We start from the raw sequence: 15301 nt of genomic DNA, 5'->3' as shown, positions 1-15301 counted from the left end.
CAACAAGGTTATCCTCAACCCAAATCAAGGAAGCACACTCAACCGTTGGGTAAAAATAGCCGAGAAAATTTCGTAAAATTGTTTGTGAAATTCGTAGGGTAATAAGACAAATTAAATTTGTAGACAATGTTTAGGAATGATTCGGAGTTTCAGCATTAAGATTAAGTATCGGTACATTTTTATATGTACTTAAGTATCAATTGTTGAACCAATGCAGTCTAGTTCAATGGAAAAGTGTTTTAACTTGCAAACCAAAAATTCCAAGTTCGAATCCCCAAATAATTGTTGTTTGTGTGTGTGAGAAATTCACTTCCTCTCTACTTTAGACTATTAACACCAAAAAGCAAAACACCATAATTCCTAAATCCATAAAAATCACTCTAAATCAAATAGTTAAATTGACATCTCAATTCAAATCTAGGTAGTTGATGATTGGTTATCTAGTAACAAGCACAGCACTATATAACTTGTTGAAATTTATTTTTTATTTTTAAATGAGGAAATCTAGTTGTTAAAAATATTTATCTAATTTCTTGCTGGTTTTTCTTTTAGGTTATAGGGTTTTAAAATTTTTCTTTGCAATCTAAATATGCCACCATCTAGGAGATACGATTTTGGATGTACAAAACGACTATAAAAAAAACATTGAGCAATTGACTTAATCTCAAGATTGGTTATTACAGGTAGTGAGGGGGAGCTTATGGGAGCCTAAGGAGCTTATTTTTGTACCTCACATACTAATATTTACTTTGAAAACATTAAAATTTTTATGAATTTGATTTGTGATTGCATTTGCATGTTAATTGATGATTAGTTTTAGATATAAATTTTTTTTTTATGACATTAAGCTATTGCAAAGGATTTGTTTTAATAGTTTCGTATTAGATAGTCCATCTCCAGTCATTAAGCTATGGCAAAGGATTTATTTTAATATTTTCGTATTAAAATTTATTTTATGACATTAAGCTCAGGCCATCTCCAGTCATAGAGCTAAATGTAGTCCAGGGCTACAAATTTAGCCCTCCAAAATATTAATTTTTTAAAGAATAATTTAGGGCTAAATTTTTCCATCTCTAGCCATGCAGGGCTATATTTTAGGGCCCTCCATATTTTATTATTTTGAAAACACTATAGTACAACACTCATACATTCCACAACTATGTATTGTTCAATTTAATTAACTACTATTTAGAGACAATATTCCATATATGACAGGTGTACATTGATAAGCATTTAACAAGATTTCTAATAAGATTTTGTGTTCACATGGCACGTCTTATCCTAAAGAAATCTTAATAATTTTTCATATATGATTTTCGAGTGACACGTGTGTGTCTAGAAGCAACTATCTAGATTTTCGATTAGATTTCTTTCAACGTGGCACCTCTTATCTTCATCTTGAAATGTCAATAAATGGAGTGTTTTGGATTCAATATCACACAACTTCATCTCCTTCCTTTGTAAACGGAAGGATTGATGATGCCTTCCACAAACTCTGTGTATTTTTGTGAAATGTGTTCCCAAAGCCCAGTACTTTTTTGGTTAGTACCCACAATGTTATCTTCGAAGGCTTTTATGAAAGCCTTGCAAAGATGTTCATCTTCCACTCGTGACCAATTTCGTCCCTTCAAAGTTCGAGACATTTTTCAAACAATGTGAATAACAAAATACGTACAGAAAATAAATTTGTAGGAAATGTTTGGATGAAATGAGTGTGGATATAATTTTTCCCCTCGTGACTAATTTCGTCCCACCAATGGTCATAACCAATATATATACATATATATATATTTTAAAAACCTAACGCCTAGTTGATGTTAGCGCGCCTTTAATATTGGTTGTTGGATCTGCAGTTGCACGAGATATTTCATGCTCTTACCCATGCATGATACTTTCTCTTTTTGGAAAGCATATGCATTGGGCCCACAAAAAAATTTGACATAGGCCAAAGCTGGGCTACAAGTGGCCTGGTTGGAGGGCTAAAGGGTCAAATGTGGCTAAAAATTTTGTAGTCCATGACTGGAGATGAGTTTTGCATTATTTTAGGGCTATATTTGGCCTATGGCCCATGGCTGGAGATGACCTCAGTTTAAGATTTGCATAGCGCTCTCAAAATCTCAGGTCAAGTTGACTCTACCTCTCGACAAGATGTCGTTCAAACTCTTCACTCAATTACTTTCTTTGGTTAACCATATCTTTATTTTCATTACACGTTTATTCTAGGATAAAATTCATTTTTAATGACTTTTTGTTCTCACCCAGACAAATAAATCCTAATATTGGACATTGTTGGTTGGAATGTATTTATGTCAGTTATTTAAATTCATGAAATTTCTCATACGCTATGTTTTTGTTTTAACTATATACTCAGAATCTTTGTAACAAATATTTATTGAAAAAAATTTATTATGCGATAAAAGTATAATTTTAAGAAGGAGAAGCTTAGCTGGTTGGGCCTATTTGGTATTCAACTTGAATCCAACTTTTTAAAATCAAAAACAGAATTTGAGTCCAAAACAAAGAACATCTGTTTGGTAGCCCTATTTTTAAAAACTCAAATTCAAGAACAACTCAAAAACACCACAATTATTAAAGACAAAAAATATATATATTTTCAGTTTTTTCTAATAACCCACCGTGCCTCTCTCCTTTCTCTTCCTCTCTGCCTTTCTATCTCCTCCCTCTCTCCACGCTTTCTCTATCTCTCCTCCTTGTTCTGTATGTCTATCTCTCCTCCCTGTTTCGTATGTCTATCTCTCCTCCTCCTCTCCACACCTCTCTCTCTCTCTCTCTCTCTCTCTCTCTCTCTCTCTCTCTCGCTCATCTCTTCCTCGCTGCCTAAGATTTCCAAACTTACATTTCTAGTAGAATCAACATTGCAATGATAGTCGGGTTGGGTTTAAGGTTTTCTTTATACCTGAGTCAACGGCCAAAAGTGAGTAGAGCTGGCTTTTAAGGTTTATTGACGAGAAAACCCTTGATTTCTCCGACGTCAGTTTGGGTTTTCCCACAAGGTATGGGGCCGGACCTTTAGGGGAAAAGATAGAAGAGAGGTTGGGGAAACTTTTTCATGAAGGGACCCTAGCCAAAGGTGGTTGGAGATGGTCAGACTGAACTGAGAAAGTCCTGCATCGACAGGTAATTTTTGGGATGTTTTTCCAACTGAAAATTTGAGCTATCCTTTGGTTAATCGGATCGGATCTTTTATGGGTTTGTAGAGTAGGATGTGAGGAGTGTTTTTAGTGAAGGTTGCAGTGGCAACAAAGTCACCGAAAAATGGGCTGGATGTGGAGTCGCCACGGTTCACACGTGAGATATATATATATATATATATATATATATAGAGAGAGAGAGAGAGAGAGAGAGAGAGCTAACTGCGAGCATCCACAATCATGCTCTCTATTTTTTATTATATTTTAGCTACAAACATATAAAAGTTATTTTAGGAGCTCTTTATGAAATTTAAACTCCAATCATGCTCTCTAGTTTAGAAAGTCATAAATGCTATAACTCTTTTTTAATTAGTTCATCTCTATTAAAAAATAATATAAAAATAGTTAGCATTAATTAAAAGTTTGAAATATTCATTAAATTATATGGAGCCATTATAAGTCATTTCTCTCTCCTCATATTTAGGAGCTCCTACAGGTCTCCCTGTTTTAGGAGGTGCATAGGGAGTATGGTTAGAGTTGTATTTTTTCAATTACTCCCTAAAATTTATCTACATAGGTGGTTTAGGGAGCCCATTGTGGATGCTCTGAGGTTTTTAGAATTGCACTTTGCAAAAATTATAGTTGTACCATTGCACTTCCGTAGATCATAACTTCTTCGTTTTGAGTCGGAATTGAGCCTGCCGCCTGTCTACGAACTCGCATCGACGAGCACCACGTAACAGTGAAACTCAATTTCCCAAATTCATTTTTGAACAAACAGTGACCAAAATACCCCTACTCCAAAACAAAAATGTAATTTGAAAAAAAAATGTTTTCAAGAATTCAACAAAACAAGTTCTCAAATTTTTAAGATTTGAAAATAGTTTTCAAGTTGCATACCAAACAAGTTTTTGAATCTTAAAAATAGATTTGAGAACTCCTTGTTTTTAAGAAAAATCAAAATTTTTGAGTTCCCTATTTGAATAGGATACCAAACGCCCCTGCACATTCTTAAAAAGGAAAAAAATCGTAATAATGGCTTATGGAAAATTGTAAGATGCAGAGGGGATGAATGGAGAGGAAAGACAGAGCAAAGAGACGTAGAAGGAACAAAGAGGGAAAAGGGTGAAAAAAGAGTCAAATAGGAAAGAGAGAGAATTAAATAAATATTTTTTTTAGAGAAATAATAAAACAATTAATAAGATGGGAGAGATATTAAAATCTTAATTAAAATGTTATCAGGATTCAACGCATAAATATTTAAACAAAGTATATTTATTTTTTTGAGCAACCAAATTGCTTCTCAATACTTGAAAGCTTACAGATATAATGGTCCAAACTTGTACAAAAAATAACTTGTGTTACTTTTTTTTTTTTTTTTTTTTTTGGAGTGAGGGAGAAGAGTTTTTCACACACACACAATTAAAATGTCGTGGGGTTCGAACCAAGGGCTTCTAGTATGCAAGTCAAGACCCTTTTTCACTGGTTAGACCCGTTGACTTTGCGTTACTTATTTAGAGGCATTTGTAATGGTTGTTTACAAAAGCACAAATATTTCTTGTCATTTTAAGTAATAGGAAGGTAGGTAGGGTATAGTAAGCTAATATAAGGGATCAGTTTTTCCTTTTATAATCTTAATCACATAGTATGGTACACATTCTGTGCATGATCCTTTTAGGTTCATTCATCACATTTAATATTTTTTTGTGAATTAAATATTTTCTTTCTATGACATGTCACCAAAATATTCATAAAAACTGGTACTACATAAGCAAGCAAAACCCAAACGTCAGTCACTTGTTGTCTAAAGGCCTGTAAATCCAAGGAAAGAGGAAAATGGTGTTGGGTTTCTGGAGTTTGGTTTTAACAGCTTCAATTGGTGGGTTTGGTGCTGTACTTTTGATCCTAAAGAGAGCAAATGAGTGGTACTTTGTAAGCAGATTGGGAGAAAAGCAGAACACTCTACCTCCAGGTGACATGGGCTGGCCTTTCATTGGCAACACCTTGTCTTTCCTCAAGGCTTTAAAATCTGATGATCCTGATTCTTTCATCTCAAACTGTGTCAAAAGGTCTCTCTCTCTCTCTCTCTCTCTCTCTCTCTCTCTCTCTCTCTCTCTCTCTCTCTCTCTCTCTCTCTCTCTCTCCCATTGTAACTCAAAGTTGAAGCAATTTGATGAGAAATCGAGTATATTCTTAACTTTTCTGTTGGTACCAGGTATGGCAGCACAGGAATTTACAAGGCCTATTTGTTTGGAAAGCCAACCATAATTGCTACAGCACCTGAAACATGTAGGCAGGTCTTGATGGATAGTTTACAATTTAAGACTGGTTGGCCAAAAGCGACTGCTGAGTTAATGGGAAGGAAATCATTTGTGACCCTTCCTGAAGAGGAACACAAGCGCCTTCGCAGGCTGACCGCAGCCCCGATCAGTGGTCACAAGGCATTGTCTATGTATCATGAGTACATTAAGCATGTCACAGTAAGTTCATTGGATGAATTGGCCAAAGCAGACAGGCCCATTGAGTTCTTGTCTGAGATTAGGAAGATAACTTTCAAAATAATCATGTTTATTTTCTTGAGCTGTGAGACTGGTCCAATGATGGAGACCATGGAGAAAGAATATGCTATTCTCAATCATGGACTAAGGGCCATGGCCATAAACCTTCCTGGCTTCGCTTTTCATAAAGCGCTTAAGGTCAGATTATACTAAATAGATTTCTTCATTTGAGTTAATTTATTTTTTTCCTTTCAAACTGGACTTGATAATGACATTCTTGCATGTATCAGGCTCGCAAAAAGATGGCTAAGATTATTCAAGATGTTGTAGATGAAAGAAGGGCAAGAAAAGTGAATAATCTATCACGGGAAAGAACAGATTTGATGGATTTGTTAATGGAAGCTGAAGATGAGAATGGTAAAACATTAGATAATGAGGAGATAATAGACATAATTCTCATGTACTTGAATGCAGGACATGAATCTTCAGCCCATGCCACTTTGTGGGCTATTCTCTTCTTACATGAACATCCAGAATACTACAAAAAAGCCAAGGTGGGGTTCATAACAAAACTGGTTTGATGCATTTTGAACATTTTTACTAGTCTTCATTTTCCAAAACTGATAACTCTCTTTTTTGGGGTTAAATTTGTTGTTCTGTTTTGTTAATTCTTCCAAAGTGTTGTACTTGTAAAGAAATTGTTAGTGTAAAACTCAACTGCATGTTTCCTGCAGTTTCTATCTTATCTTGGTTTCTTTTCAAACTTTTGGAAGCTAATTTCTAGATGCTGTGAGGTTTCAGGCAGAGCAAATGGAGATTCTGAAAAGGGCATCATCACCAGAAGAGGGATTGGACTTTAAAGAAACTAAACAGATGGAATATCTATCCAAGGTCTGTTTTCTGTGGTTATTGAATCCTAGAGAGGGTGATTTATTTTCCTCTGATACCCAAATCATGCCCTCAGATTTGAACTTCAACTAGCTCTACAGCTAATAGAAATGTAAGTAATACATAACATATTTCGACAATATAGGTCATCGACGAAACACTGCGCGTTGTTAACATCTCATTATATAGCTACCGGGAGGCTACAACTGATGCGAACGTCGCTGGTAAATTTCTCTACTTTCCCCCTTTCTTGTTTCAACTATTTCTTGTACAGAAAGAAACTTACTAGAAGATGATCTGCTTTCAAGGTTACACAATACCAAAGGGCTGGAAAGTAATGATGTGGTACAGAAGTGTTCATTTGAACCCAGAATATTATCCGGATCCAAAGGAGTTTAATCCCTCAAGATGGAATGTAAGCAAGAAAATGCACATAATTTAATGTTATTTTTAATAGCAAATGTATGTGATACAAGATGTGGGATTTTTTTTATTGTTTATTTTGTTTTTGTAGGAAAATAAAGGCAAGGCAGGGACTTTCATTCCCTTTGGAATAGGAAGTAGGCTATGTCCTGGAAGTGATTTGACCAAGCTTGAAATTTATGTATTTCTTCACTATTTTCTCCTTTATTACGAGTGAGTTTCCTTGCTTTCCATTTGTTCTTTCTTTCCACTTTTCTTTGAAACAACTAACTTCAAAGTCATGAATATAATCAGTAAGGTTCCACTTGGACATTTGGATTTATCAGTCCCGATCTCTTGGACCACAGGAGTCCAAGAGATTGTGGTCACCCACCGTTGGATATTAATCTAATGGTATAAAAAAGTTTATTAAAATGAGTGCAAGAGTGAGTGAACCGTTGAATTTACATCCAACGGTGAGTGACCACAAATTTCTTGGACCCCTGTGGTCCAAGAGATCAGGACTATTGGATTTATAAGATGTAGGATTTATATCCCTTATTTTAAATTCGTATGTAGTCAAAATGGAATGAAATGTGTGGAAGGTGAGATTTCAAATCCAAGAGTTTTAGTTATATTGTATGTGACTTGTCCAATAAAAATGGTAAATATGGAAGGTGAGATTTTAAATCAAAGAATTTTGCTGTATAGTAAATTCAGTTTAAGGACATGTTAACAATTTTAATTGCAATGGTCCCTGAATATATAAGTAAGTTTCATTTTTTATGTCACTTATGTGGCTGTCAAAATAGGTAGGTCGTTTGAGTGGTGATTAATTTGTACATGAATTGACAGTTTTATAGTTTAAATTGACGTGTTGACATAATTGGAGAATGTCAAAAGTTCAAATTTGGATTGAATGACCAAGATAAAACTCGAGTACAAATTGAGGGACCATAACAATTAAAAATCCATTAACAACATATATGCAATTGTATAGTTTCAAAAGAACTTAAATTTCAACCGTACATTGTTTCTAATAATTTCAAATTATGATGTCCCTTCTTTTTGAAGTCCTTTCAATTGCAATGTCCTAGTCATATACTATTATTTTATCTATGTTCATGTGTCACACAGTGACAGTGCTTCCTTACATTGTCTGAGCTTTGTACTTTCTGAGTGCAGGCTTGAACTAGTCAATCCAGGATGTGGAGTGAAATACTTACCTCACACAACTCCTAGAGACAATTGCCTTGCAAAAATAAAGAAGCTTCCATCTCCATCTACATAACCTGAAAATATAAGGCCAAAACTTGCTTCCTTTGGTATAATAATAAATATTTGCTCGTGGAGCTCGTGGGCTTTTTTATTTATGGGATGTAAACTTGCTTCATTTAAATTCATGGATAATGTATTCTAGGATTGTGTTTGTCAATTGAGGTAAAGAAATGAGTTTGATCTTCTCTCTCTGTTTTTTTTTTTTTTTTTTGGTGAATGCATTCTTTCTTTTGATAAATGCAAATTACTTTAATCTTACTTTTCCAAGTTGGTTTGAGCGGATATGCTCTCCACTCTACACCCGATTTCATATCTCCTTCCTCGTAGTTTGAATTAAATTAAAGTAGAATATCGTATGTATCAAAATAAAAATAAAAATAAAAATAAAATAACTTGTGTTACATTTTAGTGGCATTTGTTCTCTGGTTGTTTACAAAAGCACAAATATTTCATCTCATTTAATTAGAAAGAAGGTAGGGTATAGTAAGCTAAAATAGGGTATCTCACTTTTTCGTTTTATAATCTTAATTACATAGTATGGTCAAATTCTGTGTGTGCATGATCCTTTTAGGTTTATTCATAATTTTTTTGTTGTCATTCAAAGATACTGTTGAGAGATGCTTTGGTATTTCAGAAAGCATAACGTCAAATTCTACATGCAAAACCCAAACTTGACTCCAAAATGTCTATTAAGATAAAAGGTTGGTGTTAGCTCCATCAGTCACTTGTCTAAAAGCCTGTAAATCCAAGTAAAGTGGAAAATGGAATTGGGTTTCTGGAGTTTGGTTTTCACAGCTTCAATTGGTGGGTTTGGTGCTTTGGTTTTGATCCTAAGGAGAGCAAATGAGTGGTATTTTGTGAGCAGATTGGGAGAAAGGCAGAAGACTCTGCCTCCAGGTGACATGGGCTGGCCTTTCCTTGGCAACACCTTGTCTTTCCTCAAGGCTTTAAAATCTGATGATCCTGATTCTTTCATCTCCAACTATGTCAAAAGGTCTCTCTCTCTCTCTCTCTCTCTCTCTCTCTCATTGTAACTCAAAGTTGAAACTATCTGATGAGAAATATATGCTAAACTTTTCTGTTGGTACCAGGTATGGCAGCACAGGAATTTACAAGGCCTATTTGTTTGGAAAGCCAACCATAATTGTTACAGCACCTGAAACATGTAGGCAGGTCTTGATGGATAGTTTACAATTTAAGACTGGTTGGCCAAAATCAACTTCCGATTTAATGGGAAGGAAATCATTTATGAGCCTTTCTGAAGGGGAACACAAACGCCTTCGCAGGCTGACCGCAGCCCCGATCAGCGGTCACAAGGCATTGTCTATGTACCATGAATACATTAAGGATGCCATAGTAAGTTCATTGGATGAATTGGCCAAAGCAGAGAGGCCTATTGAGTTCTTGACTGAGATTAGGAAGATTACTTTTAAAATAATCATGTTTATTTTCCTGAGCTGTGAGACTGGTCCAATGATGGAGACCATGGAGAAAGAATATGCTATTCTCAATCATGGACTAAGAGCCATGGCCATAAACCTTCCTGGCTTCGCTTTTCATAAAGCGCTCAAGGTCAGATTATACTATTTAGATTTCTTCATTTGAGTTCATTTCTTTTTTTCCTTTCAAACTGGACTTGATAATGACATTCTTGCATGTATCAGGCTCGGAAAAAGATGGCTATGATTATTCAAGATGTTGTAGATGGAAGAAGGGCAAGAAAAGGGAATAATCTATCACAGGAAAGAACAGATTTGATGGATTTGTTAATGGAAGTTGAAGATGAGAATGGTAAAACATTAGATGATGAGGAGATAATAGACATAATTCTCATGTACTTGAATGCTGGATATGAATCTACAGCCCATGCTACTTTGTGGGCTACTCTCTTCTTAAATGAACATCCAGAATACTACCAAAAAGCCAAGGTGGGTGCATATCAATACTGGTTTTATGCATTTGAACATTCTTACTAGTCTTCATGCTGCAGAACTAAAAATTGTCTTCCATTTTTTGGGTTAAATTTTCCCCATTTTGTTTCAAATTTTTGGAAGCCAATTTCTAGATGTTATAATGTTTCAGGCAGAGCAAGTGGAGATTCTTAAAAGGGAATCATCACCAGAAGAGGGATTGAACTTTAAAGGAACTAAACAGATGGAATATCTATCTAAGGTATGTTTTCTGTGTCTAATTTTAACACCCTGAGGATATTTTATGTTATAGCAAATGCCTACTCTTTTCTTGGGGGGATTGCAAAATATTGATTTATCATCATAAGTACAAGAAGTTCTATTGAATCCTAGAAATAATTCTAGGTACAATGCAAACTCTTGCTCAAAGTGAGACTACTAATTTCAAATGCTGCACAAAGGGAGGGTGATTTATTTTCCTTTGATACCCAAATCTTGCCCTCAGATTTGAACTTCAACTATCCATACAGCTAATAGACATTGGAGTAACATATTTTGACAACAGGTAATCAACGAAACACTGCGCGTGGTTAACGTCTCATTGTATGGCTATCGGGAGGCTGCAACTGATGCCAACGTCTCTGGTAAATTTCTCTACTTTCTCCCTTTCTTGTTTCATCTGTTTCTTGTACAGAAGAAAACTTACTATAAGATGCTGTGCCTCCAAGGTTACACAATACCAAAGGGCTGGAAAGTAATGATGTGGTACAGAGGTGTTCATTTGAACCCAGAATATTATCCGGATCCAAAGGAGTTTAATCCCTCAAGATGGAATGTAAGCAAGAAAATGCACAAAATTGAATGTAATTTTTAATAGCATATGTATGTGATACAAGATGTGGGATTTTTTACTGTTTATTTTGTTTTTGTAGGAAAATAAAGGCAAGGCAGGGACTTTCATTCCCTTTGGAATAGGAAGTAGGCTATGCCCTGGAAGTGATTTGACCAAGCTTGAAATTTCTATATTTCTTCACTATTTTCTCCTTCATTATGAGTGAGTTTCCTTGCTTTCCATTTGTTCTTACTTTCCATTTTTCTTTGAAACAACTAACTTCAAAGTCATGAATATAATCTGTAAGGTTCCATTTGGACATTTGGATTTAAAAGATGTAGGATTTGAATCCTCATTTTAAATTTGTAGGTCCAAATGGAATGATTTGTATGAAAGGTGAGATTTCAAATCTAAGAGCTTTAGTTGTATGTCCAATAGAAATGCCATATATATAGAAGGTAAGATATCAAATCAAAGAGTTGGATTGTATTGTAAATTTGGTTTAAGCAAATGTTAACAGTAGGGATTTTAATAGCAATAGTCCCTGAATTTGTAACTAATTGTCAATATAGCCGTCAAAGTAAATAGGTCGTTTTAGTGATGATTTGTACATGAATTAACGATTCTACCCTTTACATTGACAATCATATCAATGAAATGGCCAAATTGTCACTTAGGTACAAGTTCCGAGACCGTAACATTTGAAAATCCATTAACAACATGTATGCTTTTGTTTTGTTTCAAAAGAACTTAAATGTCAACAGTGCTTTGTCTCTAGTCATTTCGAATTATGCACATCCCTGCTTTTTATAAAAGGGTCATGCTAAGGAGACTAACTTTAGATACCAACTTGTATACTAACTCTCTAATAGAGGTGGAGCCCACCAATACAATGGGTCCCACACTCTATTAGAGAGTTGGTACACAAGTTGATATCTAAAGTTGGTCTCCCTAGCATTTTCCTTTATAAAAATGACCTTTACATACGGATGGCAAAAAACGAAATGCTTGTTAATCCGTAAATATAATAGATAGTCTTTGACCTTTGATGTTTTCGAGTGCAGGCTTGAACGGCTCAATCCGGCATGTGGAGTGAGATACTTACCTCATGCAAGTCCTAAAGACAATTGCCTTGCAAAAATTAAGAAGCTTCCATCGTCATCACTATAACCTTTCTCCATTTTTTGTCCCTTTGGAATTGTTAAGGACAGGTTTAGACTTTGTGCATATTTGCTTTTCATCATATTTGAACTCGAGACCTACTTCAAAATAATGGATATTCAGTGTCACTAAATCAAATAGTTATTGGTTATATAGTGTGAGAAATGTGAAGACTAATAGCCATCGATGTGAAATGAACCTTAATTCTTTTTTTTTCTTTTTTTTCTTTTTTGTCCAAAAACATTCGTATGAACCTTAATTCACATGAAGTACAGACAAAAGGTGGAGAGATGATACATAGTACAACAGAAAGGGACATAATTAAGCAAAGCAAATTGAACCTAGAGCCCGGAGTACTTTCATAATATATGACAACTTCTTATGAAACATCAAACCTTAAACAGCTGAAAACCAGTTAGTTCAAGATCATTGGGACCGGCATGTTCAAATTCTAGTGGGCGGCATCTTCTTCCTCGCAAAACTTCGTGTATTCTTTAGCACCCAACAAGGATTCTAATTCTGATGGATTGCTGGGCTTAATCTTGATCATCCATCCATCTTCATATGGGCTTGAATTGATCTTCAATATAGAACACACCCAAAGAAAGTTAAATTTATTAAATAAATAAAAACTGTATACTTGTGTACAATTTAAATAATGGCATCGGTTCAAATTAACGGTTCAACAATATAACATGTCAAACTATCAGACAGTACACAACCGGTCAATTATAACATGCATTTGAAAGAAGAGTAGCTTTGTTTTGGTAAAAAGTGTAAAGGTGGAAAGGAAGATTAATTACCAAACCAGGTGATTCAGTAAGCTTTGAGTTAACCTCAACAACATCACCAGAAATTGGGGAATTTATATCACTGGTTGCTTTGACACTCTCCACAGCTCCAAAGCCGACACCTGCAGAGACTGAGCGACCAGCTTCTGGCAGCTCAACAAACACAACTTCTCCAAGATGGTCCTGAAACAAAACTTCACCTACATCACTCACTCTCTGGGCTATTTCAAAATTCAGTTCCAATAGGGAATTTTTTGGACCAAATTAACTTCTTTTTCTCTTCTTTTTTTCACAGACAAGTGGAAATGGAGATGTGTATATTATTTATTATTAACCTGAGCATGATCAGTGATACCAATTGTTGCAACTGAGCCTTCATGCTTCACCCACTCATGTGAAGATGCATACTTCAACCCTTCCAGAACTGCAAATCCAACATCACTCCCAAAGTTACAATTCTTTTCAACTTAGCAGCAATAACCAATAAATAATAAATAATAAATCCAAATCATTTGCATAACTTTAAAAACTTGAATGTTACCCCAACCACTAAAGAAGAACATTGGAACCAAAATACAGCATTAAAAATGAAAAATATGCATGCATTGGTGAAAAGCTAGGCCATTCTATAATCTGTAACTCTACAAACTCCTGAATTTGTCACCAGTTCATACAAGTGTAAAAGAAACTAAGAACCCATTAACTTGAAATAGAGTATTAAGTTGAAGAGAGGAGTGTTTATTACCAGAAGAAAAGCATCTGGAAAAAGAAAATGCAGGGGAGAGGTGGGCTTTGGAGGCACTAGAGATTCTGAGTGCATTGGCAGTAGAAGAAGCCCACATTCTCAGTGCCATGTTTCTCTGCCTGCGTTATCTCTATGTGTATGTCTGGTTATCTCTCAAACTCCAAGGCTAATATCAAAATAAAAAGGGCAGAGTTTGGAGATGTCGTTTTATCTTGGATGGATGGTTGGCAGCAAAAGCCTCATCCTAATACGAGTGAGAATACAGAGACACAGTTTTTTTTTTTTTTTTTTAAATTTAAATATTAATATTTTGTTTTGTGAATATATCAACCTGTTTTAAAAGTGAGACTGTCATCATTCATCACTGTATATCTAAATTGAAATTTGAGAACTTTATTTCTTATCTATTTAAAGAAATTTAGAAAAAAGTTCTATCTCATGTACTATTTCCCAGCATACTGTTCACAGGCTTAAGTGGGCTGTAGCCCAGTGCAAAATCTATAGAAAACTAAAAAGGGGTCCAAATTTTATAAACTATTTCTACTCTCCAAAAATTTTAGCCTACTCCAATTGCCTTTGTTTAATATTAGTCCAACCTTTTTGGGTTGACTCTAATATAATAAGCTAATATAAAAAACTACATATTTTTATTTAATAATATATCTTCACCCCACTTGCATTCTCTTTGCTTACTTACCTTTTTTTTTTATTGTGGAATTTTACCAATTAATCTTAAACCCTATTCTTTGGCTTCCATTTGGGATTCGGATCCTTTGCTATGATTTTCTCTGCCATGATCTGCTTTTCTTTTGTTATCCATAAGACACCTCATTAAAATTTAATCTAATGGATTTACAAATTGACACATCATCTTAAAACAAAAACTCAATTTACTCCTAATTAAAAAAGAAAAAAAAATCCTAACACCCAACTAACGGGACAGTTAACGTCCAAAGTTGTTTTTTTTCTCCTTCTTGCTTCAGTGTCCTATTCTCTTTTTTGGGTTCTTCCTTGCGTTCTGGTTTTTTTTTTCCCTCTTCATGTCTCTGCCCAAAATCAATTTTATGGAGTATAATTGGCCGAATCCAATCATCACCAGACAAAAGCTTTGAGTTTGTTTGATTGTAATTACCGATGGCTCATTGTGAAGGACTGGATGGATTTTTAAACTTACAGGTCTAAAAAGAAAACCCTCGGGAATAATCAATGCCATCTAAAATTTGTAAAGCATTTTGGCTTCCTCCGGCACATAGTCTAAAAAGAATTTAATCATCAACCAACTGGATAGGAATTTAAAGAAATCACCATCAGAAAAAATTACATGTCACCCCGGTGGACACAACTGAGACCGTAAAAAGGAAGAAAACCCAACCAAACATAATTCCATATTTGATTCACTGTGATTAGCATTTCATCATAAGAACCTTGTTGATCCTTTAGTTCCTTAATATTCGCTTCAAGGTCTTGCAAATCATGCTTCTGTTTGTCTATTTGCGGAAGAAGTCTTTGGTTCTGGTACTGGAGAACTGCTGCTTCGACCTGGGCACGTATAGTACGTACACAAAATACAGATGCATTTCAATCTACTTCCTATCAATCAAACAAACTCAAAGCTTTGGTCTAGTGATGATTGGATTCGGCCAA

At 35.0% G+C, this 15301-nt stretch overlaps 3 protein-coding genes across 3 annotated transcripts; 2 read left to right on the top strand and 1 right to left on the bottom strand.

The window, feature by feature from the left end:
• LOC18776771 (ent-kaurenoic acid oxidase 2) lies at positions 4989 to 8231 on the top strand. Its single transcript, XM_007209075.2, has 8 exons — positions 4989 to 5221; positions 5368 to 5848; positions 5941 to 6204; positions 6452 to 6541; positions 6684 to 6762; positions 6847 to 6953; positions 7053 to 7174; positions 8126 to 8231. The coding sequence occupies exons 1-8, from the start codon at positions 4989 to 4991 to the stop codon at positions 8229 to 8231; spliced, it is 1482 nt and encodes a 493-aa protein (XP_007209137.2).
• On the top strand, positions 8980 to 12412 carry LOC18776554 (ent-kaurenoic acid oxidase 2). The gene is made up of 8 exons (XM_007209884.2): positions 8980 to 9212; positions 9310 to 9790; positions 9883 to 10146; positions 10301 to 10390; positions 10694 to 10772; positions 10857 to 10963; positions 11061 to 11182; positions 12025 to 12412. Exons 1-8 carry the CDS (start codon positions 8980 to 8982, stop codon positions 12128 to 12130), a joined length of 1482 nt encoding a protein of 493 aa, XP_007209946.1. The 3' UTR covers positions 12131 to 12412.
• LOC18777607 (glycine cleavage system H protein, mitochondrial) lies at positions 12316 to 13938 on the bottom strand. Its single transcript, XM_007209654.2, has 4 exons — positions 13658 to 13938; positions 13248 to 13336; positions 12925 to 13095; positions 12316 to 12701 (listed from the first exon to the last, which is right to left on the bottom strand). Exons 1-4 carry the CDS (start codon positions 13764 to 13766, stop codon positions 12573 to 12575), a joined length of 498 nt encoding a protein of 165 aa, XP_007209716.1. The 5' UTR covers positions 13767 to 13938; the 3' UTR covers positions 12316 to 12572.

Source organism: Prunus persica, chromosome G5 (assembly GCF_000346465.2).
Source record: "Prunus persica cultivar Lovell chromosome G5, Prunus_persica_NCBIv2, whole genome shotgun sequence".
Lineage (NCBI taxonomy): Eukaryota > Viridiplantae > Streptophyta > Magnoliopsida > Rosales > Rosaceae > Prunus > Prunus persica.
This window is presented reverse-complemented; position numbering and strand designations above follow the sequence as displayed.